The following is a 27,818-nucleotide window of genomic DNA, read 5'->3' on the forward strand; positions in this document are numbered from 1 at the left end:
GGACCTTTCACCACTGTAGCATAATTTTTCCATTTTATGCTGACCAGCTTTTCTAATGAATTTTTTTTTTTTTTGGTTTTTCAGAAGCTACTTTTTTTGTTTTTCATTCTTAATGATCAGATTACATAGAGCTGTATCAAAATGAAAAAAATGGTGTGAGCAATACTGAGGGGTTTTGTTTTGGATGTTCTGTAGCACAATGCTTTTACACTTCAAGGAAAAGTCAAGTGATCTTTTTCTTCAGAATAACTGAATGCCCAGTATCAGCTCGTGCCATGCAGAATGAGACCAAGTTTTTTGGTTTTGTTTTGAAGTAGCCTGTGGCTCTCACAGTAAAGCTTTTGTTCTAAAACATTTTAGACTTCCATCCTTGACTTGACTGTGGGGGGTGTCACTCTCATTCAGTGAAGACCAAGTAAGGTTTTTACTAATTGTCTGTATGCTGTATCTATGGCAGGGGTGGGCAAACTTTTTAGCCCAAGGGCCACATCTGGGTATACAAATTGTATGGCGGGCCATGAATGCTCATGAAACTGGGGTTGGGGTGTGGGAGGGGGTGAGGGCTCCGGTTGGGAGGTGGGTTCTGGGGTGGGGTTGGGGATGCGGGGTTTGGGGTGCAGGAGGGTGCTCTGGGCTGGGACTGAGGGGTTGGGAGGGTGGGAGGGGGATCAGTGCTGGTAGGGGAGGGGGGTTAAAGGGGTGGGGGCTGGTGGCTCGGGCACAGGCTCCAGGCGGTGTTTACCTCAGGCAGCTCTCAGAAGCAGTGGCATGTTGCCCCTCTGGCTCCTACATGGAGGCGCAGCCCGGTGGCTCTGCTGCGCGCCACCCTGTCTGCAGGCACCCACCCTGTCTGCAGGCACCGCCCCTGCAGCTCCCATTGGCTGCGGTTCTCAGCCAATGGGGGCAGCACTTGGGGCAGAGGCAGCGTGTGGAGCCCCCTGGCTGCCCCTACATGTAGGAGCCGGAGGGGGCCATGTCGCAGCTTCCAGGAGCCGCGCAGAGGGGCGCCTGACCCTGCTCCCTGGCTGGAGCACCGGAGTGGGGCAAGCCCCAAACCCTACTCCCCAGCAGGAGCTCGATGGCTGGATTAAAATGGCTGGCGGGACAGATCCAGTCCAGAGGCTGTAGTTTGCCCACCTCTGATCTAGGCATAAGGACCCTGTAATATGCCTAATCCACAGAAAGTCTCCTACTGCTAATAGGTTGGTTTTGATCTTTCTGTAGTAATGAAACTTGTACTTAGGGAAGTTACTGTTGCATTTAACGTCACTGGAGGAAAAGACACTTTTAGAATAAGATTTTTATCCTGTGACCATTTGCATATGTCGTTCACCCAGCTTCCACTCTGTTGCAGTAATTGCTCAAATTGGGGGCATTATTTAGATATAAACTAATTGTCTTATTCATCAGTAGGGTATTGATATCTGAGTTTCAGGCACTCTACAGATTTGAGAAGACATCACTGTACTGGTTTTACACTTTGTTCATGTTTGGAAGACTTCTTTACAATCATAAGAACGAAAAAATTGTTTTCAAATAAGGATTTGTTTTCTCTGAAATCTAAATCAGTCACAATGAGTTTCAAACAGACTGGATTTTTCCTGAAGGCCAAGTGTTTTACAACACTGTCTTATTGCTACGCTGAAAATAAAATTTACGTTCATTAAAGGAAACTGAGAACTTGAGGTTTAACACCAGTCTCTACTAAGAACACAGCTTGTCAAATCTTTCAACCTGCTGAGCAATTCAAAGAAAGAACATTATACAAATGTGTTCTATTGCTAATGTAAATACTTCTAAAATTCTGAACTTGATTTTAAAAAAAAATCCCCCTTCATGTAACGCGAGATGGAAATAGGATGCAGCTAACTGAAATGTGCATTAACGTGGAACATGAGTAGTGGCAAAATCCATGGCTGGCTTGGATTCAGGTTCCATTTTATTCAAAACTGGAACAATTGGGTTTTGGGCCCTTAGCTAAGAACTATATTTTTTTTGCTTGGACTCAGCAAGGACTTAATCTCAGGGATTTATGGGTACGATATTATGAATCTATTAATTTGTGGGGGCTTTTGTGAAGGGCAGAGGGATTTGGCAATGACTAATTGGATTCATATGGTAATCGCTGATATTTTACAGAAACTATAAAACCTATTGCATTGGAGCTTAGCTGTGGGTTAAGGATGTTGCACATGTTTTGAAGTGTAACTTTTGCCTTGATATGCTTATTCACCCATTAGCATAAAAGGTCTTGCTTCTATTTTAAAATGTGAGTTCAGGGGTCTTCTCTGCAGTATGGCGTAATTTTCCATTTAGCTATCTATTTGTAGAATTAACTGATCTTTTAAAGATCATGAGTGAAAACAGCAGTGACCTTGAGGTGTCCACTCAGTCCACACTGACTGGTAGACCACAATTGAAATGCTGGATTGGTGAAGGATATGTATAAGGAGGTATAGTATTTTAAGCCAAAACACTGTCTCCTGTGAAAGTGCAGTTAAGGCACTAGTCCAGTGCTATTTTTGTGTAAGTGATGTAGCTACTGATTTGAGCAATCATTTTAGAAATCCTAGATACAACTTGAAAACCTAATGTTAGTTCACGGTAGCAATTCTGCAGATAGGTAGACTGCTATTATGCCGATTGATTGAAGCTGAAATTCTGAACAGAAAGTGCTGGCATGTAGATTTACACACCACTTCCTAAACCAGCGTTTCTCAAATGCAGCCACTGGGGCCTCCTGTGGCCACCAGGGGCTTTTCTTGTGGCCACAGCTGCCTGGGTTGTGATGGGGGGAGGGGAGGCCTTCAGTAGTGGTTGGGTCCTGCCCTGCCTCTGGAGAGACACAAGCTGGAGGAGCAGGCAGCCAGTGAGTTCCTCACCTTCCCGGGGTCGGGATTCAGCCCTTGGGTGGTGGGTGGCAGGCTCCAGCATAGGGCGTCAGGCTCCATTCCCAACAATATTGAGACTACTCCCAGTCCCAAAGAACCAGTCACTTTCCACAGGTCTTTTGCACCTCTGATCACACACCAAAGACCATGCTTGTAGCCAATCCTACAATTAACTAACTAAAGATTTATTAAGAAAAGGAAATGAGATTTACAATGTTAAAGGAGGTAAATATACACTCAAATGAGTTAGTCTTAGGGTCCAGAAAGTAGTAGAAGCTGTTGTGATGTGCAGGCTCTATAAATCCTTTAGGGTTAACCCTGGCTAAGCATCTTGGGGATCCTTTCCTTTTGCTTGGAATTTGGAGAGGGCAATAATTCTAAGCAACATAATAATTTCTTCTTGACTGGGATTTTTATTCCTTTCCCCCAGAGTTCAAGCTGTGATGGGATGAGTATTTGTCCCCTCTTCATGGGTATGGGGGGAAAAAAATAAACAGTCTTTTGTCTGATGATTTTCCACAGTGGCTTGTCTGGTGTCTGTAGGCCTTTTATGGGGCAGGAGATGACACCTCTTGTGGTAAACTAGTATTTCACACTTGGTAATACTTCTCTCCTCACTGTGGGGATTTCTAGTTCCATAGTAAACACTTTCATAGTTAGAGCAAATAGTTAACTATTACCTTGTAACATGGGATACAGATCTAATAAGTGAGATTAATGCATGCAGCAACTCACATGCATTTCATAAAGTCCAAACACTAAACACATCTCTATGAATTGAATACCAATTTTAACAAGACTAGTGTACAGGTGAGCCAGATTGGTTTCCAGCTATGCATTTGTCAGTATTCAGTGAGGCCTAGGGGCCTTGACATGAACTGGCACAAGGTCTGCCAGCATCATAAATACCAAATCAACATGGCACATATTGATTGGATAATAGTGGCTGAGAGATCTCAAAATGTAATTGTAAATGGAGATTCATTACATAGGTGCTGGCTTGAAGTGGTTTCCATTATATAGAGGGTATACAGTTTGGTCAATGGCTCTCATCACAGCCGCTATCAAAATTTGTTCCAGCATCCCTGAATCATTGAGTGTTGTTTCAAGTGGAATCCCAAAGGGATTGGTTCTTGGCCCTGTGCTGGGTAATACTTATCACGGACCTACAAGAAAAGAAAATAATTAATTTCTAATAGTTTGCAGATTGGGCGAGTGGTAAATAACAGGGACAGGTCCCTGGTGCAAAGCAATATGGATTGTTTGGTGAGCTGGATACAAGAAAACTGAGTTTCAGTAAACCCAAATGTAAGCATGTAGGAACAAAGAATATAGAACATACTTGCAGGATGGGGGACTCTTGGGAAGCAGCAACTGTGGGGGAAAAATTGGGGGGGTCATGGCTGAACATGAGCTTCCAGTGTGATACTATGGCCAAAAAGGTTAATGTGATTCATGGGTGTATAAAAAGGGAATCTCGAGTAGGAGTGGAGAGATTACATGACCTTTGTATTTGGCACTAGTGTAACTGTTACTGGGATATGGTGTCCAGTTCTGGTGTCAACAATTCAAGAATGCTGATAAATTGGTGACAGTACAGAGAAGACCTATGAAAATGATTAAGATTGGAAAATATGGCACGGCTGCTACTCTGAAACCAGTGATATTCAAGGTGCTAAAAAAGACAGTTAAGGGGTGACTTGATCGGTCTACAAGTACCCTCATGGGGAACAGAAATTTGAGAATAGGGGGCTCTTCCAGTCTAGCAGACAATGATATAACAAGATCAGTAGCTGAAATAAGATAAATTCAAACTCAGAATAAGACTGTTTTTTTTTGTTTTTTTGTTTTTTTAAAACAAAGTGAGGGTAAATAATCATTGGAACAACTTACCAAGAACTGTGGAAGATTCTCCATTCTTGGGACTTTTAGATCAAGATTGGATGTTTTTCTAAAACGTGTGCTCTAGTTCAAACTGGAACTGATTCAGGGAACTTTTATGGCCTGTGTTATACAGATGATCACTATTGTCCCTTCTGGCCTTATCTTATGAATTGAGATGGAGAAATAATGGATTATTTCAGTTCACTGGCAATTCTGAAAATTGAATAATTTTGGTTTGGGTCAGCAAACTGAAAAATTAGTTATTCACACACATCTGCTGTGTGGTACAGCTTGTGTTGTGAGGTGCAGAAAAGCCTGGTGACCCAGGAACTCCTAGAAAGACTTCAGCTACTTTAGTCCTAGAGGTTGCAGTATATCTGATTAACAGCAAGGGACATCTGACCCTGCAGCAGACCATACACAGCAGTGGGGAAAAGGAGCAGAGAATACGGGCTGTATGAGGCTATTCAGTTCAGCCAACCCAGAGTCCGAATATGTGTCTCTGCACTCTCCTTCATACTTCTGCTCCTGCCTTTCCAGACCCAGCTTCAATTAAAGACTACTTCAGAACTGGATTGATGGGTGCTGATTAGCAGGGGGAAGAGCTTGTGCCTAGGACCATCAGATGGGAGGGGACTGGCTCTAAGTAGAAAAAGGTAAAGAGTGTGTGTGGGGGGGGGTGTTTGTGTGTATGAATGCAGCAGGGAATTAAGTCAATTTGTGAATGAGGTTGTGGGTTAAACTGTGTATGTGAAGGGAGATGGTAGCGTAAGAGTGAGGAGGAGAAGGGACTTGTAGAGCAATAGTAAAGTGGTCATCCCATCCTGCCCTTGAGTGTAGTGTCCCAATTTTTTATTCTGAAAGAGTACCCCTTTTTCTTCCCATTTCTCCACCAAAAATACTTGTGTGACCATCTTGCCCCAACCAGTGCACAGTTTGAAAAAGAGGCTCAATCTGCGAGGAAGGGTATGGTAGAATACACAATGCTACCTGCAGCTTAGCTCCTCCACTTATTTTGGGTATCAGTCACCACTGGGGAAAGACCTACTTGTCAATGGTAAATAGATTCTTTGTTTGAGAGAGGGAGAGCTAAGAATTTCTGCAGAATTTTAAGCTTTTGTTTTAAAACAAATATATTTTCTGCCTTATGGATGTAATTTTCCAAATGTAAAGTGATGCAGTGATGTATTTCTGACCATGCAAATAGCTACAGTGTCTCAGATACAGCTTAGCTTTCAAGTAATAGTATAAAATTGTGATACTATTTAGAATTGTGGGTAGCAGTGAAATGGACAAGAAAAATTTAACCTCATTTTTCTTGTGCTTAGAATAGCAGTGAGCTGTTATTTTCCATGTGCAGTTATATGGTTCTTCCTCAAACTGCATTGTTTTCTAAATTTCTATGGGATTTCTTTGGAAGAAAGGGAGCTGTGTATACTGCAACAGGTAGAAGCACTAATATTAGGAGCTTTAAAACATGAAGCTTGCACAATTCAGCTAGAGAAATCTCAAAAGAATTAAGACAGAGCTCCTGTTATTGCTAGGGAATTAAGGCTGTCATAGTTACCAAGTTTCAGAGTAGCAGCCATGTTAGTCTGTATCCGCAAAAAGAAAAGGAGGACTTGTGGCACCTTAGAGACGAACAAATTTATTTGAGCATAAGCTTTCGTGAGCTACAAATAAATAAATTTGTTCGTTTCTAAGGTGCCACAAGTCCTCCTTTTCTTATAGTTACCAAGCTAACTGCACCTCGGACTCCTGGTCTCTCCAAGTGCATCTTGTCTCCAATCTCAGGCTTCTCGCTTCTATTGGGGTGGAATAGTATGACTCTCGCACTCAAACCACACCCAGGATTGGAGTTCCCTGGGTATCCATCATAATTTACTTCAGCAGGTCTGACTGGTATCCAGACCATGCAGTTCTGTTCCCTCCAGGGCAATAACCGTGGTAATCAGCAACCGAACAGCCTCTTTAAAACCAAGTGTTAAGAACAGAAGCCTTTTGATGAAAGCTTTAAGTACTGGTGAAAGCAAATTTTAAAACCTACTGTATGAAAGTGTAGCTTTCCAGGTGTGTAACCATCTTCTGCATGGGGACTCTGGTACAACTAGCTCCCTATAAACTTGACTCCCTGTCAGTGCACACTGGCAACTCCCTGGACAACTTCTGGCAATGCACTCATCTTTGCAGGAATCGAGCCACTTTTGAATTGTTTATATCCCTTTTATCTGGTAACTCCCAGCTCTGGAAAAATGTTTGCAACTGGTTGGAGATAGGAAACAGATAGATAGCGTGAAGGAGCCTATTGCCTTTTAAGTGTGTGTTTGCATGTTTTTATCTGAAGCCTGTGTATCGCTTTTGTGCACAGACCTCACAGAATTATAGGTGTATAGATCAATATAGTCGGACAGGAAATTCTAATAAACCAATATACAGTAACTTGCCTTCACTGATCTGGTCACCTACCATTTTTATAACATTGTGACATCTAAGTATTCATAACTTTCCATATCAGCTCTTAATGGAAGTTGCATCAATATAGTTAAACCAGTGCCACTTTGTGCATGGATTCTCAAGCAGATTTAAACATGGTTTAGTATTTCACTTGTCCAGAGAAATTTATTTAATTTTTAAATTGATGTAATATATCCACACAAGGGTTTGCAGTTGTTTTAACTGCAGTGGCAAGAGGGAGCGTAGACCAGCCCTTGGTGACACCAAAACCTTAGGTATTGTTTCCCTTCAGTAATTAACTTCAGGGGGTCAACACAGTTGAGAGAGGTCCCCACTCTTGAATTGCACATGTGGACTCAGGTGGAAAACTATTGATGACGTCTTTAATACTTCCCTACCTCACAGGGTGTTGAAGGTAACTTTGTTCATAAAGCACATTGAAATCTATGGATGGAAGATAAATCCATTTATCACTTGAGACTTTATCTTGAATATTCAGTTTCAGAAGACTTGATGACAAATCACAGCTAACAGAAGTCTTATTTGCTTTGACATCAGCTAGATATCACCAGCTAGGTTTACATAACGCTAATAACTTGTTTGCAAGTTAAGTGTAAGTGATGGCTTTTTAGTGAACCTGTGCTCTTTCCTTTCCCAATTGTGTGTGTGTGTGTGGTTTTTGTTTTGTTTTTTTTAAAGTGGAACGCAGTTGAGAAAAAATTTGCCTGGCTCTACTACAGTTGTGGTGGTGTTGGTAGGGCCTAGCCCTGTTAGTCTCTAATGACTCTACCCAGGAAAAACAGAAGCAAGACTTGCTGGTATCTCCGTTGTCCACCTCAAGTCAGCAGCCCTGTTCCATTTTAAAGACTTCTTTCATAGAATCATAGAATATCAGGGTTGGAAGGGACCCCAGAAGGTCATCTAGTCCAACCCCCTGCTCGAAGCAGGACCAATTCCCAGTTAAATCATCCCAGCCAGGGCTTTGTCAAGCCTGACCTTGAAAACCTCTAAGGAAGGAGATTCTACCACCTCCCTAGGTAACCCATTCCAGTGTTTCACCACCCTCTTAGTGAAAAAGTTTTTCCTAATATCCAATCTAAACCTCCCCCATTGCAACTTGAGACCATTACTCCTCGTTCTGTCATCTGCTACCATTGAGAACAGTCTAGGGCCATCCTCTTTGGAACCCCCTTTCAGGTAGTTGAAAGCAGCTATCAAATCCCCCCTCATTCTTCTCTTCTGCAGACTAAACAATCCCAGCTCCCTCAGCCTCTCCTCATAAGTCATGTGCTCTAGACCCCTAATCATTTTTGTTGCCCTTCGCTGGACTCTCTCCAATTTATCCACATCCTTCTTGTAGTGTGGGGCCCAAAACTGGACACAGTACTCCAGATGAGGCCTCACCAGTGTCGAATAGAGGAGAACGATCACGTCCCTCGATCTGCTCGCTATGCCCCTACTTATACATCCCAAAATGCCATTGGCCTTCTTGGCAACAAGGGCACACTGCTGACTCATATCCAGCTTCTCGTCCACTGTCACCCCTAGGTCCTTTTCCGCAGAACTGCTGCCTAGCCATTCGGTCCCTAGTCTGTAGCGGTGCATTGGATTCTTCCATCCTAAGTGCAGGACCCTGCACTTATCCTTATTGAACCTCATCAGATTTCTTTTGGCCCAATCCTCCAATTTGTCTAGGTCCTTCTGTATCCTATCCCTCCCCTCCAGCGTATCTACCACTCCTCCCAGTTTAGTATCATCCGCAAATTTGCTGAGAGTGCAATCCACACCATCCTCCAGATCATTTATGAAGATATTGAACAAAACCGGCCCCAGGACCGACCCCTGGGGCACTCCACTTGACACCGGCTGCCAACTAGACATGGAGCCATTGATCACTACCCGTTGAGCCCGACAATCTGGCCAGCTTTCTACCCACCTTATAGTGCATTCATCCAGCCCATACTTCCTTAACTTGCTGACAAGAATACTGTGGGAGACCGTGTCAAAAGCTTTGCTAAAGTCAAGAAACAATACATCCACTGCTTTCCCTTCATCCACAGAACCAGTAATCTCATCATAAAAGGCGATTAGATTAGTCAGGCATGACCTTCCCTTGGTGAATCCATGCTGACTGTTCCTGATCACTTTCCTCTCATGTAAGTGCTTCAGGATTGATTCTTTGAGGACCTGCTCCATGATTTTTCCAGGGACTTAGGTGAGGCTGACTGGCCTGTAGTTCCCAGGATCCTCCTTCTTCCCTTTTTTAAAGATTGGCACTACATTAGCCTTTTTCCGGTCATCCGGGACTTCCCCCGTTCGCCACGAGTTTTCAAAGATAATGGCCAAGGGCTCTGCAATCACAGCCGCCAATTCCTTCAGCACTCTCCGATGCAACTCGTCCGGCCCCATGGACTTGTGCACGTCCAGCTTTTCTAAATAGTCCCTAACCACCTCTATCTCCACAGAGGGCTGGCCATCTCTTCCCCATTTTGTGATGCCCAGCGCAGCAGTCTGGGAGCTGACCTTGTTAGTGAAAACAGAGGCAAAAAAAGCACTGAGTACATTAGCTTTTTCCACATCCTCTGTCACTAGGTTGCCTCCCTCATTCAGTAAGGGGCCCACACTTTCCTTGGCTTTCTTCTTGTTGCCAACATACCTGAAGAAACCCTTCTTGTTACTCTTGACATCTCTTGCTAGCTGCAGCTCCAGGTGCGATTTGGCCCTCCTGATATCTTTCCTACATGCCCGAGCAATATTTTTATACTCTTCCCTGGTCATATGTCCAACCTTCCACTTCTTCTTACATACTTTGCACCTCTTTTCTGTGTTTTGGTTTCATCCCCTTTGGTTTTACCCTCTGCTGTCCCGTGCTTTTTTTCTCATCATGTGTCCTGCTATATTTTGCTCCCTATCCTTCACTGGATAGCAGAGGGCTGCTCAGTAATCCTCATGGCTACCCTTGGATGTAGACTGTGCATGTTCTTGTCACAAAATCCCATCTCTATTTGTGTTCCTTGCAAGTGGGAGGTGACCAGTGTAAATCTAGTATTCACCAGCATGCATTTTTAGAATTCATGTTCATATAAAAATGTGCTGTTGCAAAAGGAAACTATCAGGGTCCAAAACACCCCAAAAGGAGAACAGGGGTGTTGAACCCCTGAAGAATAAGCAGTGGAATCAACTGATTGTACAACGTTGTTGTATTATAACAATAACTACAATGTTACTGTACTATAAAAGTGTATTGAGCCATGTCTTTTTGTAAAATCCGGTGACATGCTGATTAATATAATTGTGAAATGTATGGATTAACACTCTATATGAGGAATTATGGATACTTACTGATATTATGCTTTCAAAGTCGGTGGTCAAACAAGAGAAACCGGTTTTCTCCCAGACAGCTGCCATCCCACCTATCTCCCTGTCTCTAACATAAATTAAGCAATCGAAGCCCTATTTACATAGGAGTCAATAGGGGGATTGGAAATCAACAGGAAGAGAACAGCAACGAGTCATGCTGACTCTGGGGACAAAACAGTGAGTTTGGGGAAATACAAGCAAAAAAAGCTGTTTTGGCATCCATCTCTTAAGGGACAAAGAGGCCATTGCTCTTGGAATCTGTGAAAGGTGTATCCTTCAGCCATGTGGGCTGAGGATGCTGAAAACTGATTGTGAGAAATTGCCTGAGACCAGTAGTCTAATCTGTTAAACTTTAGACACAAAACAAAAATAAAACATGCTTTTCTTGTTTCTAGTATCCTGGCTTCCTAGTAAATCCTGTTGGACTACGGTTCTCTGCTTTCTAGCTTTCAACTCCAGATTTAAAAAAAAAACATTTTTTTGTTTGTTTGGCTATGTTACAGGCCTAGAAATCTAGGACGGCATTTCTTTCTACTTAAAGGTAGAATGATTTAATAACTTGCATTGTAAAGGAGTGGGGAAAAATATAAACCTTTTGGGTCATTTAAGTATATACTGAGCCAGCATGTTGCACAGGGATTTGCATAACGGTGGTTTACAGTAGTGTTTGAATCAATCAGTTATCAGATTACAACTGAATCTAGACATACTGGTTTCTTGTTGAAGTCCAGAGCATGTCATAATACTAAATTAAGATTAGTACTTCCTTGATCTTATCCCAGTACACTGAAATGTGCAGGGCCACAAAACTGAATGGTACTCATGAGCCTTCTAAATATGAAAGTTTGTACAGAATAGCATTATTTTCTGTGGACTTGTAAGGACTTAAATATGGATGTAGTGGTATGTTCAATATATGTTAAAAGAAGCTTTCTGTTAGAAAACTTTAAACATAATTAAAGTAAGTTGTTGGGATAAATTCAAGTCAATTAGAAAATTGTCAGAATGGAATCAGAATTAGATGAATGAAACAAGTCTTGATTATATTGAGGGGGGAGGAGAAGTAAAATATGCCTTCAGGAATATTAAAGTAATTTTCTTAACAGTCTCTGAAGAACAATTACATGATCTGTGACATTACTGGGTGATATTCAGCTTGGAGACCACCCACTTTCCCCTCCTCCTCCTGCTAGGTCTTCATTCCCATTGAGTCCCGTAACAGATTAAGCATGAACAGTGTGATGTAATTCAGAGGCTGCTGGTCTCCTGAATCACTAAGAGAAGGTTTTATTCTGAGGACAAGCTTTGTTTCTGCAACATCTGGTGGGGAGAGAGGCTGCCAGCAGCATTTGCATTGTGGATATCTTTCTCACGGTCTCACGAAGGAATGAGGGATATTTGTTTTCTAGTCTTGTTTTCCTTGCCAAGTATAGCTTGGCCTCAATCAGTGGTGAATTAAAATATATAGTATGTGACAGTATATGGAGGCTGTTTCTTGCTTGTCTGTCTTCCAATCGCTCTGAAGACATGTTATGGTCTCCGAAATTTTCCTTATCCAACATGCGTGTGCGACTGACTGCAAAGGGACTGCTCCGAAACCTTCGACTTCCTTCTGGATATAGGAAAAGCACAGTTATATTTCATACAGGTTTGTATTTTTAAACCTTGTACTTAGTGTGTGCCTTGGGGACATCTTGTTTACCTCAGCAGCTGCCTATTAATAATTAAAATGTATTCTGGGCATGAAACATTTCATTTTTCACAGAAACCTAAAGCTCTTATAGAAATCAAGTCCTAGTTTATAAAAGTGGACAGTTTGATCTTGGATTTCTCATGGGGGGGTGTGTGTGTGTGTGTGTTTGACCTGCTCATCTGGAAAACATGGTATTCTATTTGTTTGTGGAGCGCTGAATTGGAATTGACACGTTTTTCCAGATCCAGAAATAGAATTTGGAAATTGATCACCATTAAGCATCTCTTCAGTATTTTTATATTGTGGGTAGATACATACTGTGATATTTTCCCTTCTCTGCCCCTTGAAGGGGGGAAAATGGGGTACAAAATCATATTGTATAGCTTTTTCTTGAGGGTTATGTAACTTTGCTTGACTACAGTGTATCTTAATATCCCTGTTATAGATATAAAAATAATTCATGGTTTGTAAGCAGGGAGAGTAAATTTCATCCTTAAAGAAAATCCTTTTTAATTTTAGCCGTAATAGCAATGTGATTGGAAGTAGAGATGTTTTCTTTCATATGACTCTAGCTACAATATATTGTAGCAAAAATATTTTAAAATGTTTTAAAGGAATGCAATCTGATTTGTCTTCAGTGAATTTTTTCCTAAGCATCAAGTCACATGTTTTTATCTAGTAAATATATAAATGATTATGGATGCAGTTGGGTTTTTTGTGTGAAATTCCTTTTGTAGAATACAGTTGCTATATATGGGGTCTATATTAGGCAGGGGAAAGTTTAAAAAAAAACAAAACAAAAAAAAAACAACAAAAATAAATGTTCTCCCACTCCCACTTTGTCTGACCGATCTTTTCTCCTTCTTCCCCTCCAAACGTAAGTTTGTGCAGCTGCCTGTGTCTCGTTTTGCCTCCCAGGCATCTCCTTTCTCTCTTGGCCACCACTCATCTCTTCTAACATCTCATGGAATCTCTAGGTCTCCTTGACAGGCCATTTAGCTCTACTAGTCACTGTTTTCTCATCTCTCCTGGCATTTTGTATGTCTGCATACATTTTATCATGGCCTCTTTCCTCCTTTATCAGTCTTCTGGCAAGTTAATGTCTGTCTCTCTGCTCCCACTTAATGTTAAAAAGGGTTAGGAGGTTGAATGCAACATAGAATCTCCAAGCAGACTTTCAGCTATGTAATATAACCTGTAAGATAACTTTTAATGTAACTTGATGTTGCAAAACTCTTTATGGATAAATCTCCATATCTTTTCTACTTATCTGAATGTTACTAACAATCTGATGTCTTCACACACAGCATGTCTCAGGAAGTCCAGGTCTAGCAATAATGCAAAAAATCAGTCAATCTTAAACTTATTCTTTATTGGTTACCTGAATTTGTATATTTTAAAATAGTAAAATATTCCTAAGGCCCTTTGTTAGTGGTTTTTACCTTTCTCCCCCCTGAAAAATTCCTAGGTTTTACAAAAGGTATTTGTTTTTTACTGTTTTTTTTTTTTTAACCTGAATTTTGGGATTCTTTCTTGTGGTCAAGAAAATCCAATAGATTATATTAATTAGATGTACTTATATTAATAAATTAGACTAAGTGTAAATGTAAGGCTGTCCCTTAAAGTAAGGCAATGTAGTGTAAGATATTCTTACACATGTACAAATGCAAGTGTACATACTCGCAAAAAGAAAAGGAGTACTTGTGGCTAAATTGGTTAGTCTCTAAGGTGCCACAAATACTCCTTTTCTTTTTGCGAATACAGACTAACACGGCTGTTACTCTGAAACAGTGTACATACTGTTAATGTAGACTTTAAATACACATTTTTGTTGCTTTTTTTCTGTCTTCCTGTCTCCCAGTATTAACCCTGGTATTTACCCAAATAACTGAGTTATTTTTGCACTGATTTTCACTAGCTTCTTTTTAATAAATACCAATAAATTCCCAGGAAACATTAAACAAAAATAAAGGGCCTTGAATATACCCAGTGAATCTATAGTTGTATATAGTATTAATCAGTTTAAATTTCCAGTATCATATTGCAATCTTAAACAAAAAAAGACTTGCATTGTTAGCATTAAGTGGACATCTGAATAAAATCTGCCTCCAGATATTCCTATTCATAAAAAACTATTGAATACAGTTCATGAAATATATTGCTGACCACAAGTCCTAGTTATACAAACATCCCTATAAAGAGATTCTGGCTGGCTGTCTTTTTCATGCTTTCAGGTATGACCCACAGCCCTTGAAATGGTAGTCAAAGTTCAGCTAGACCATGCTTCTCACTTTTTTCATCTCTTGTCACATCAGTGCTTCTGAACAAACAGCAGAGCATATAACTGCACCAGCAAAGAGGGTGACCGGTGCTGAATATATGTTAAACTAGCTCACGTTCAATACTGGGTAGTAGTATATACGTTCATCGGCGTTTTACCCCTGTTGACTCAGCATAATATATTGACAATTTTATGTTTTTATGTAACTTGAGAGCAGATAAAGCTTGTGTGTGGGCCTCTTACCCTGAAATAAGGGTGACAACGTAATAAAATTCATGCACATGATCATGCTATACATAACACTGATGTTTCAGATCATCAGGAATAAGCCTATTTATACTGCTGCAGCATCAGCCAGCATGTCTCTTAACACAGTGATTTCATTGCATTAAAAAAAAATGTAGCATCCTCCCTGGATCTCACAGCATGCCCAAGTGATCACACTGTATTTTTATAGTGTGGACTCTGTTTTAATAGAGATTATCATGGACCCCCTCTCGGTTGTAATTGCATACATGGCTTTCCTTCCCTTTCATGAGCGTAACCTTCTTGTGACAGATATGCTAATTGCTTATACAGCTGTAGTAATCAAGTAATATATTTAATATGATTTAGCAGATTGAAAATAAAGGAGACAGTACCAGCTGACATGCTACATCTTCACAGACCACCAGCAGCTCACAGATCAGATTCAGAACCTCTGGGAAAATAGGATTTAACTTCTGTCATGAGGAATGGTATCAGAAGTTACTCAGATTTGTAATGCTCTATTTTCATCCTCATTTGTGAAAGTCTCAAAGCAACCCATTGTTTTTTTTTTCAGTATGTATACATTCTGTAGATAACTTAGAGATAATATGAAATCTGAAGTCTACATAATGACCTTATTAAAAAAAAATCATCCTTGAGTTCCCTCCTTCAGACATTCTTATTAAAATAAGTCACAGATAGTTAGCTTATTCAATCTTAAATAATTGCAAAAAAAAATCTTAATCAGCATGTGTAAGTGAAGAGTTGAAAGTGAATCATCATTTTGATATTTCATTAATGAAGAGACAAACATACTTCCTATATTACTGACTGTTTAAGAACATGTTTAACCCAAACAGTGAATAGAAGTGATCTTAAGTACTTAATACTCTTCATGCATGATTGGTGTGACGGATTAGATCAGCATGTCTGGATGGCTGTCACCTTAAGAATGTTGGAGAAAGACAGTCTTGGACCATACATATATTCTTTCCTTTTTTATACAAAGCAGTACATTTGACAATAGGACCTAATGATGGTAACTGAGAGCAAAACTACAGTGGTTTGCAGTACCATAATTTTTGAAGGATTGTGGGTGAAACTACATAGTTCCTTGTATTATTCATATACTTTGAGTCTCACAAAACAAAATCTTAGTATCCTGCTTTTGGCTTGCTTTAAAAAAAAAAAGAGAGAGAGAGAGAAATAAATGGTAGCTATGTGGCTGACTACTTGACCTGGAAACATGACTTCTCATATCAAGACAGCCAATGCACAGTCATGTCATATGACAAGAATTTCAGACCATTGTAACCCCAAAAACCTTTCCCCCTCAAACTCTAAAATAATCAGACAAATCAATACAGACCTAGCACCTTTTAAATCAGGCAGATACCATTTGTTTGTACAACCTAGTTTTTAAGACCACTCATCAAGTGGTCCATGTGAGGTGGGAATCTATCAAATTGTTAAGGGTAATAAAGCAGTGCCTTCAAAGCACAATAACACACAATTTCCAGAAGGCTCATACCTTGGAATTGTCACTTAATCTGAATATTTTCTTAAAATCAACTTTCCTATAGTACTGTTCTTTTTAGAAATAACTAAAACACAGAATAGTCAAATAACTGCAAAGTCGTTTGATACAGTAGCAGGGAGCTATCAAAAATGCCTTTGAAACTGCTACAAGAAATTAACTAAATCCAAAAGTCTACCAGAGATCGATTTAGTTTAATATAGCAGAAATGATGCAACCTGTACATAATGATAAATATTCATTTCACAAGACAAGGAAAAATTGAAAAACAGAATACCACTCTAGCAGTAACTATAGAGCAAAATCTTCAGTGTAATCAGCATGACATACTTATTTGAACTTAAAAGCTAGTATAGCAGATTCCAAACTCTTGTCATACACATCTGTCTGAGTAACTCAACCATATTTATTGGCACTGTATTGGGTAAAAACCCTATGGAAACAAATACTAGTTATTCTTAAAACTAGTATCATGTATTCTATTGTGTAATGAGAAAAAAGCATCAGGATAACTTTTATGGTGAAATCTTCTCAGCACTACAGATAACTGCCAGTTCTGATAATCTGTTCTGGCAACCACACAGAACCACCAGTCCTTTAATTTCAATCCCAAATGCTTGAATTAAATGGACAATAAAACTTGACGTTATCTGTTATATGCCTATTTTAACTTCCGTCCATACCTTTAAATCTATGCTTAGTCAGTTTAAGGTAATCAGAAACCACCCCCTCATCTAGTCTGACCTTCTGTGTATCTCAGGCCACCAACAGCACCTGCACATTAAATCAAAATTTGACCAAAATATTACAGCCCACAGGAGACTTTTATGTGCTACAGGCAGAGAATAGGGGGGACCAATGTGTGATGCCCTGCAGTGGCAGAGAATTGGGTATCTCTAAATCAGACAGTCCCAGCAAATGACCTGCGCTCCATGCTGCAGAGGAAGGGGGGAAAAACCCTTAAGATTACCAACAATCTCATCTGGGGGTGAACTTCTTCCTCACCTCCCCCCTACATGGGGTGGTCAGTTGGACCCTGAGTATGTGAACAAGAACCAGCCAGCCAAGCAGCTGAGAGAGTGCTCAGCGCACTGGGCCATGCTGTCCAATGTCCCAGCTCCAGCTATGGCCATCTCTGATCCTTCAGAAAAAAACCAGAATACATGAGAAGGCAGGGGGAGGGGAGGAATCCCTGCCTGACTGCTAGAGGTGACCCAACCTGATTTCCTAACAAGCTGCCTAAACATGGAGTGACTTAATCAGTTATTTCATATAAAATACCTGATCTTTCATTTTCCTATTTAAGAATTCAATAGCTGACATGAATGCCCCATTTAAGTTTGAGGTTTAATCACGGTAAATTGAATTGAAAGCTTTGCATAGTGTTGTGGAGGGCTCGTAGCTATCCCATTAGCTGTCACCTACAGATTTATCCTCAAGTGGTAGAGGCCTGTGATGTTGGAGTTATAAGTTCATGACCATTTCCATTGACAGCTGTGGCTTATTATGGAGAGGAGCTGACCCCTTTCCATAATACTTAAGATTACAGCCACCTTCCCATTTTAAGGCTGACTTTTGTTTCTCCCTTCTCCTCCAAAGGAAACTCCAGGATTTGCCAAATTACTCTTCTTGCTTTTCCTGCCCACTTTGAGTGCCTCTCCCATTTTGGCAGTGGGAGAAGGTGCCGAGGTCTGTTGGAGATGAGATCACGGAAGAAGAGTTTTACCTGCCAAAGGGTTATATAGACCAATTGACACTCTCATAAATCTGCTCAAATTCCTGCACTTAGTTACATTAGCTGTAAAATGGGGGATAATGCATGTCTGTGTAAAATTATTAGAAGGCTATAGAAAAAAGCACTAAGTGCATTACTAGCTGCATTTTTAGATGGGGTAACTAAAGCAGAGAGATGTTCAGTTGCTTAGCAGGAAGGCACTGTGGTCTAGTTTGGGATGTTAGCTGTGGAACAAATGACAGTGGGTTCTAGTCCATCACTTAATGGGTCATGATTTTTAGTACTTCACCAATATTGGAATGAAGCAAAGCTGTCATACATCTCGCTAACTTAACTTCAGATGTGATGTGTGCATCTCCATTGTGGATTGAATGAGATGAAGATCCACAGGTGCCACAATTAGTTGTCAGCAGCACTCAGACCTTTAACTTGGCAATATGTGATGTGCCAAATTTAAAAATGTTTTATTTACCTGCATAAGGAAACATGAAATATTTAAAAGAAAATAGCTACTAAAGCAAGGCAGTAGTTCTTAGTCAAGTATGACTTACTGTGTAAATAAAAGTACAAAAATTCATTTTTCTTATCACAAGATCCTTAATTATGACTCAAAACAAATATTCACCCATTATCTCAAAATACACTGTTTTGTAAAGAATATAATTATGTATAGGATAATGACACACATTGGTCAGCCTTAAATGCAAGCCCTGCGTAGTTGGTGGTTTAGGTGAGGCTGTGGGGCTTTTATTTGTGGGGAGGAAGAACTGGGGTTTTGAGAGAGCAGAGATGGCTTAACTTAAATATGCGGCCCCTTTTCGTATGTGGCACATGGTTGGTTTGTTCCTGTGGCTCTTAGTTGGGTTGTATTTTTAATTATCTATGAAGTGCTCCTGAAGCATTCTTTGAAATCAAAGTAAAAAATTAATAAAACTGATATTTTGCACTCTACTTCCTAAAAGAGTAACTTAGGTGCTAAAATCAGGAGAAGAAAAGCTCCAGTAATCTGTGGATTCTAATTAGGGTTATTGTGTACCCCCAAATGCATTTTGTTTCCTTGATATAAACAATATATATGTGTTTAAGCAGTATAAGATTTATTCTATAACTCTTACGTTTCCTTGCTTTCTAGCATTTGGGTTTTGTAACAGAGCAGTAATAACACCACTTAGCAATCTTAATGGCTTTTAAATAAAGGCTTTTAAAATTTTCAAATTCCAGCCTTTGTCATGCCAGTCGTGAAATCCATACAAGTGAGCCTGGTATCAAAGGGCAGATGACTTTTGGTAATAAGAAAACAAAGGGTTTCTATTACCAACCTGCTCAATTTAATTTTAACTTTCTACAGCACAAAGAAACCATTCTATGAGGAAAGTGATGCCCTTTAGCTTCAGTGCTGGACCATGGTAGTTTGGGTACTTGTAGCTTGATTTCAAGACAATGATGAATTGGTTCATTGTTTTGTAGTACTGTTAGCAATTTGAACTTTGTAGGCACACAAGCCCTTGCACTTTGAAACGCGTAATATTTGTAGAGCAAAAGAGTTGTCAAGTTACTTGTTGGCTGAAGTAGATTTAACTTTAATCAGTCAAAATCTTGCTGCACAGTGTGTTCTCTACCTGTAGTACTGTGGGGCTGTTACTGAATGGATTGGGACCATATGAGCCATTACTTTGGTTACAGGTCCATGTCACATGGTAAGTGCAAGAATCACTGGTGTTGTAGACCAGTGTCATTCATTGGGTACAGAAGTTTATATTGCAACCTGCAAAAGAACACCCACCCCTCATCACTGAAGAACATCAAGTGGGGGAGTGGGGGAGGGGAGGGTATTGGTCTTATAGTCTACCTTTTAATTCCTCTGGGTAGACAAGGTGCCAAAGCTCAAAATGTCTTCACGTGGACCGTCACCAAATACCACACTGTGTAGCAGTCATTATGGGGTAAGGTGACTTAAGAAGACTGTGGCATGGCAACAGGTTTTGCAAGCTGGACTCTTTTGAAGAGGTAAAGAAAATCAATATGGCTTATGCTTTGGAGACTGGAGTAATCAACCTGGCTGATTTCCAGTTAGTGGTTCGCAGAAGTCAGATGTCCATTCTGATTTAGTCCAGTTGCCTTTGATAGCTGACAAAAGTTTTGTTAATACTTGTGACCCGTGGCTGAGATGGAAGCAATCTTATTTCATTGGTTCTATTCATTTCTCTGTTGTGAAATAGTCACATTGGGTCAACCGTTAAACTGTTCTGAGAGCACTGGTCTTTCATGTGTGGTTATAAAAGGTTCTGTGCTACGTCTTTTCAATTCAGCGTGTGCTATCAGGCTAACTTAAATTGTGATCCCAGGACCTCCCGATGCCAACTGCCAGAGGGCAAAAGAGAACATAGGGGTGCAGGGATCCCCTGGGTTCACCAAAAGAATGGTCTCTGAAGCCTATGTCACAAGGGTGGTCATAATCATTGTAAGATGTGTGTATGGAAAACATGTGAGCAGAGGTGCGAGTCTGTATATTCTTTGAGTGATGCCACATGTCCATTCCACTGTAGGGGTGTGTGCACGCTTGCCAGAGGTTTTTCCCCTTAGGTGATACCCATCGGAGTGGCACAAACACGTATTGCATGCAGGCATAAAGGGTGGAGCTGCCCCTAATCCTCTCCTCAGGTCTTTCCTACCAGCTCTGACAACTGTTGGAGCTCCCTTTCCTTGTTTCTGCAAGTCTTGTGGTCTCGTGTGTAAATAGTGCCCTTTTAGTTTCTGTATGGTTCGTTAGTGTAGTTTTAAAAGTTGTTGGTGTGGCTCTGGCACCCAAACTGGCTACTGGACCCAGTACAGGAGATATGCTGCATGCTCCAGATTTCGAGCCCTGCCACTCTTGTGGTTAAGCAATACTATCAGCAGCCCTCACCCCAGCTGTCTTCAGTGCATGGGGGAGGCTCATGTAAGTGACATATGTAGCATCTGTAAGGGCTTTAAGCCCAGTTCAAAAGGACATGGCAGTCTGACGTGGATATCTCCTCCTGTAATTGCCTCTCCGTCCTCCATCTGAACAATCTACCTCAGTCTGGGTACCGAACACCTCTGCATCAATTAGGGCTTGTCAACATTTAAAATGCTGTAGTGGTGCCAGGGTTCTCCCATTGGTGTAGATATTCCGCCTCCCCAACTGAATAGGGACAAGTTGTTAAGGAGGCGTATAAAATAGCACAAGAATGTAGGAAAAAAATCAGAAAGGCTAAGGCACACAATGAGTTGCACCTAGCATGGGATATAAAAGGCAAAAATAAAATGTTTTTTAAATACAGTACGAGTAAGAGAGAGACTAAGGAAAGTGTAGGTCCTCTACTGGTGGGGAAGGAGAGCTAAATAATGAATGAGAGCCTCAAGAAAGCTGAGGTGTTTAATGCCAGATTTGCTTCAGTCTTCACTAAAAAGGTGACCAGATACTGAACATGATTAATATTAATAAGGCGGCAAGAATGCAAGTCACAATAGGGAAGTAACAGGTTAAAGACTGTTTATGATAAGTTAGATGTATTCAAATTGGCAGGGCCTGATGAAATTTATCCTAGGGGACTTAGGGAACTAGCTGAAGAAATCTTGAAACCATTAGCAAGTATCTTTGAGAACTCCTGGATGACAGGTGAGGTCCCAGAAGACTGGGAGAAGGGCAAACAATAATACCTATCTTTGCACAGGGAAACAAAAAGGATCTGAGGAACTATGAACCACTCAGCCTAACTTTGGTACATGGAAAGATACTTGAACAAATTATTAAGCAACCAATTTGTAAGTGCCTGGAGGATAAGAGGGTTATAAGGAATAGCCAGCATGAATTTGTCAAGAACAAATCTTGCCAAACCAACCTCATTTTCCTCTGACACGGCTACTGGCTATGACATTCTGGGGTGCAGTCCAGACCAGTAAGGGTTTATCACTTGCCATGTAACCCTGGATGCCTTAAATGCCTCAAATGTGTGGTCTTCTGTTTTGTGCAGCCCTGGTTCAGCACCTACCTACAACACTGAGAGTCCCGCTGTAGTCTTTCATCCATTACATGATGCAGGGGTGACTCCAAAACCCTTTCATGGTACACTTACAGAAGTTACTAAGTTGGCTGTTCCCTTTGAAGAAACAGTACATCAGCTGCTTACCACCTTACTGTAACTCACAAACATTCTATTTTAATCAAAGTACCGGGTTGGTTTATAGTAAAAATTAAAACAAGCTTATTAAACAGAATAGGTTAAGTGATGCCAAATAAAAGGAATCAAGGTTAGAAAGATTTACAAACAGACAAAATTAACAATACACTTATAAGACTAAAACCTAATTTCAGCCAATTACTATCTTTCCCTTAGCAGGTTTCTCACCTATAATTGATTTCCAGACACTTCAGTCCCCTTCGTTGAAGGACCAATCTTTCTGTAGTTGCAAGAGCTCTGGCCTCTTTAGTCCCCTAAATAATGGATAACTTAGGGGTTCACCGGCACTCCCTATATTCAAGTAAACCATTGAAAAGCATATCATCATTCGTTGACCTTGGTTCAAGAGGCAGGAAAGCTTCTTGGGGACACAGTTTCCATCCCCCATCAAGATTGTGATAATCTTTCCCCACTTGATCTCCTGATGGGTTTCTTTACCTTGCTTGTAAACATGTCTTCATTGTCTCTGCCTGTTGACCAGGTTTGTCAGATAAATGTATACAGTCATTTGTTATCTAAAAATGCTGACTTCCCAAGTAACTTATAAGCTTTGAATGTTCTGTTTACCACACGTGTAAATTGCAGTGCCATGGTCACGGTCAACCCTACTTTATTTGTATTCAAGACCTGGAGAGACCTATTTCTAATTGGTTCAAATACAGACTTTAAAACATAATATCAGAGAACATCCATAACTCCATATATAGTATTAATACATATGTTTTACAATGGTATTAATAACCAGTGTTGTTTTTTTCCAGTGATATATTACATGACACCAATGAATTGAGATACTCTCAAGCCAGCTGAAACTCATGGCTAGATACTAGGAAGCCACATGACCTCTGGCCTTGGGATGCTGTTAGGGTCAGATTGGCCTAGTGGATAGTGGTGGTGGGGAGCAGTAGATGTGATATATCTTGATTATTTTTTTTTTAGTAAGGCTTTTGACACAGTTTCACATGAAATTCTCAAGTATACTGGGGAAATGCTTTTTAAAGAGAGCTTTACATTTTAGGTTTGTGGTACAGATGATGACCCTGAAGAGACAGGCTCAAATTCTCCTCCTTCCTTCTCCTTGACCCAGGCTACTGTGTCCTAGGAGGAATTTCCCTGCCAAGATCCTACAACTGTACTTGTTTTTTTGGTTCTGCAGCCTTGCTTTGTGAAGGGAAATGGACAGTGGATCTGTGCAGTTGCCTTGGCAACATGGCTCCCAGCATGTACCTTCCTTTTGCTAGACTTCACTTTGTGGGAATGTCTGCAACCCTTTCATGAGCTCCACAATTTCTGCCCCAGCACAGCATGAATGCAGGAACCCTGCATGGACAGCATGTGGCCCTAATGAAATACAGAAGAGTAGAAGATATTTTTAAATCTAAAAAGCTTAAGCCTCCTGCTCAAAGTAGCAATATGAACATTCACAAAAAGAGAAAACTCACCTTAAATAACCCTAGTTTGTATCTGTGCGAGGTGTTTAATTACCATTGCTATTTATAAATCTTCCATTGGTAGCAGTATGTTGTCAAGTGACATCTGACACTGGTAGTACAGGAGTCTCTAAGCTTATGAACAATCTTCCATCCTGCTTTACAAAAGACGCCTTAATTTTTAACTCCTTTTCAGTCTTCTATGGCCAGTTGTTGTCCATTATCACATGCTATTTCTGGTATAAACATCATAAGTAAAAAAGTGTTCAGACGGTACTTGTGAGAACACTGAATTATTTTTATGAAAGTAAAATCTGGGGAAATGGCAAGATCTCATTTCAGTTAGGGAGGAAATAGGAAAACTGGAGCATCTGAATTGACATACTGTTTAGTGAAATTCTGTAGTAAAAGGTCTCTAATCTAAATCTGGTGAAAAATCTTAGATAAGTTTTATATAAAAACTTTTAAGTAGAAAAACACAGGAGTTGTGATTGTCATGCTTATTAGGTAACCTCGTCTTCCTTCACCTTGTCTTTAAGCATGCAGGCATCTCAAGTGCACCTCCTTTTTTTTTCTCTCCCTGTCACCCCCATTTGATTTAGTGCCAATATCAGAAAACCATTTAAAAAACCTTTCTCTAGTCCAGGGGTGGGCAAACTTCTTGTTCCGAGGGCTACCTATGGGTATGGAAATTGTATGGCGGGCCGTGAATGCTCATGAAATTGGGGGTTGGGTTGCAGGAGGGTGAGAGGGCTCTGGCTGGGGGTGTGGGCTCTGAGGTGGGGCTGGGGATGAGGGGTTGGGGGTTCAGGAGAGTGCTCCGGGATGGGACTGAGGGGTTCGGAGGGCAGGAGGGGGATCTGGGCTGGGGCAGGGGGTTGGGGCACGGGAGGAGGTCAGGGGTGAAGGCTCCGGGCGGCGCTTACCTCAAGCAGCTTACAGAAACAGTGGCATGTCCCCCTCCGGCTCCTACCTGGAGGTGCGGCCAGGCAGCTCTGTGCACCACGCTGTCCACAGGCGCCGCTCCTGAATCTCCCATTGGCTGTGGTTCCCGGCCCATGGGAGCTGCAGGGGTGGCACTTGGGGCGGGGGCAGTGTGCAGAGCCCCCTGGCTGTCCCTGTGTGTAGGAGCTGTAGGGGGGACATGCCGCTGCTTCTGGGAGCTGTGCAGAGTATGGCAAGACCCTGGCTGGAGCACCAAAGTGGGAGGGATTGTTAAGGAGTTGGGGAACTTCCCCTGTGCAGACCCTGGCTGACCCCTAGCTTCTCCCATTCAGTCAGGCACATCTGCCCTTTCCATATGTGTCCCTGCACCCCCCACCCATTCCAGTGTGTCTCTGCACCTCCACTCAGCCACTCCTACTCCCCCATCCCATGTGTCCCTGCCCCCATTATCCCTGCATCCCCACTCAGCACCCCTGTCCTGATGTGGCCCTGCACCCCCACTCCCATTCACCCCTGCCACAGTCTGTCCCACCCACTAGCTCTTCTGAACCCCAGTCCACTTTGACCCCAGCAACTCCATGTGCCCTGTTCTCTGTACCCCCCACCCCCAATAGCCTCATGCCTCCTCACCTGGCCCCGTGGGCAGGATGTTGTGAGGAACAGTCTCTCATCCGCCATATTGGCTGCTGACTGCTATATCTGGTGAGTCAGATGCCTCTATTGTGGTGTCATAGCATCTCCTGGTGGGCAAAATGCATAACTGCAGCACCTCTCCAGCAGAATGTATTTTCTATAGAGAGAAAAATCTGCTGGGGACATGAATTCTGTGCGAGCACAGTGGCGCAGAATTCGCCCAGGAGTAAGGACAAATGTTGAAAGTAGTGTGTGCATGTAGGAGGGAGAAAGGATGGGTCTCCCGTGGCTGAATAATATACAGAGTGCTGTGTCAATTTGGCAAGACATTTCAGAGGGCTCTACTGTGTCACTATTAGACCACATTCAGCAGAGAGTAATTAAAAATAATGGTCATGGAATGTTCTGAAGATATCCCCAGAGAGAAATGCTTGTTAGTTTGTAACCTGGAGAATACTTCTGGTGTATCATAATAGGAAATACAGAAATAATTCTTTTTCCTGTAGCTACGAAATGGTGGGGGTCAGTAATTGGATAGTAATTTTTGTGTGCTTCTTTTTTTTTAAAATGAGAACTTCATTGCCCCCCTTTTAGAACTGGCACCTGGCTTTTGAGACCCTATTTTCTGTAAATCTGTATTAAATACTGACATTTTCCTTCTCCCCAACATACTCTCATTAGGCCAGTGTTGAAGACTGACTGAGTTCACTTAGTTGACTTTCTAGCCAGCAGCAATAGAAGTGGTGCTATTAAGATAGGGTGTGTGGAAGAAAAATGTAATCTTGTTCTGTTGACCAGAAATTAGCATGATAAGCTGGGGACATGCTCTAAAATACTTCTTCTTAAAGTACATTTATGGAAGCTTGTTCAATTATGGGTTTTTTTCAAACAAATGATACCGCTGCCTGAAAGATACTGTGTGCTTGTATCCCTAAGCAGTCAATGAAGAATGAAATTTGAGAGATTACTTAAAATTTAAGTCCCCAGCTGAAAGACTGCACTTCAAATTAAATATTCACTTTAGAAAGTGAAATGGGAGCACATGTTGTTTTAACATTTTACTGAGGGAGAAATTTAACTTCCACTGTGTAAATGCTTCCAGACACTGAAACTACGCAAGAGCGGGAATATGCTTAAAAGAAAGGGGTGGGGGGGAAGAAGCCCCACAAACTTAAAATGCTAGGCAACTTCTCTGTAGCCTGAATTCCTCTGAAGACAAATAGTTTTAATGTAAATACTACTAAGAGCACTCTTTATGGGGATCAAATAAAAAAGGCACCACAGTATTTAAGATTTGCATATGGAGGGTCTTTCTATGTTGGTATCAAAGCTGTGGCATATCTTTCCTTCTGTTTGGGACATTTATAGAACTTGTTACAAGATGGGCACTGAAGGCAAAAGTATGATCTTTCCAACACTGAAACTTAGTGAGCTTCAGACTTCAATGGCTTTTCACATGTGGAGCACAATCTCGCCATATGAAGATTAAGTTCCTTAAATTTCTTAATTTAGTGCTGCCAGATGAATAACCACAGGGACTGAAATCCCTTAGTTATGTACAGGATAAGTATACTATGTCACAGAATGGCTGGCCCCTGTAACTGAAGCAGGTCCAGCTCCCCTGAGTCAGAGCAGGGACTCTCATTTGGCAAGGCAGCACCTGGAGACTGAGAGGTCGGGGGAAACCCGTTGAGTGAGAATCCAGGTGGGAGTCCATCAGGAAACTGTAGGAGGTCTTTGGGGAAAGCTGCAGAGAGAATTGGAAAGATCTCTACAAGTCTTCACTGGGAAGAGGGGAACAATTGGCTAGGAGACTGTATGTTTAGGACCTGAGAGAAGGCTGAAGGTACGAGAGCAGCAAGAGGAATCTGCTGGCTGGCGTCCCCAAGCCAGATAGCTAGGGCTGAAGGCCAAGAGAAGCAAAGGAGAGAGTTGCCTGCTGGCTCTGAGCCAGAGTCAGGGGCCTCAGAGGGCTGAAGGCAGGGGAGCAGTGGAGGAATTTACCTGCTGACACATCCCAGGGCCAGAGAGCTGGATGCGGAGGAACCATGAGAGGGCCAGTGAGAGTGAGGGATGCTCCCAACAGAGAAGGCTGTGGGCGTTTCTGCTGGGAAGTGCAGTGTTGCTTTCCAGTTGGAAGGGATAGGGTGGCTGTTCTGGTACAGGAACAGTAGAGAGCTGCAGTTGAGAGCTGGGCATGGTGAGGGATATCGGGGTTGTATGTTGCATCTACTGTTTGGATTATGCTGGGGGATATCTGGACTGTAGTTTTGGGACTTTTTGTAATTAACTGCGCAAGGTCTCTTTACCCACAGAAAGCCTCTGGACTATTGCTGGGCAGTCTAAAGAAGGGAAACTGAGGCAGGTGCCACGGCCTGCTGCAGGGGAGCGCTTCAGGTGGGGTTTCCTTATATTATCCTTCAAATGTGCTGCAGCAGTTACCTGGATGTGAGAGAGTTCATTCCCGGTCTATGTGAAGTCATTGATTTCTGCTGTAACTGCCAACAGGTTGTGGTGTGGTGGC

The 27,818-nt window shown here is 41.6% G+C and overlaps 1 protein-coding gene across 6 annotated transcripts in view; it reads left to right on the plus strand.

Moving 5' to 3' along the window:
• Positions 1-27,818, plus strand: part of MTUS1 (microtubule associated scaffold protein 1) — a 185,784-nt gene that overhangs the window by 69,863 nt on the left and 88,103 nt on the right. The window contains exons 3-4 of one of the 6 annotated variants that reach the window (XM_043546159.1): positions 19,959-19,983; positions 24,468-24,481. The exons of 4 other annotated variants lie outside the window; for them this stretch is intronic. In XM_043546159.1, coding sequence (XP_043402094.1) covers positions 19,959-19,983; positions 24,468-24,481 — 39 coding nt within the window. Of the gene's footprint in view, positions 1-11,801; positions 12,238-19,958; positions 19,984-24,467; positions 24,482-27,818 lie in introns of those variants that run through there. One more of the 6 variants, XM_007062686.4, reaches the window with a different exon arrangement.

The sequence above is a fragment of the Chelonia mydas genome, chromosome 4, assembly GCF_015237465.2.
Source record: "Chelonia mydas isolate rCheMyd1 chromosome 4, rCheMyd1.pri.v2, whole genome shotgun sequence".
Taxonomy (NCBI): Eukaryota; Metazoa; Chordata; order Testudines; family Cheloniidae; genus Chelonia; species Chelonia mydas.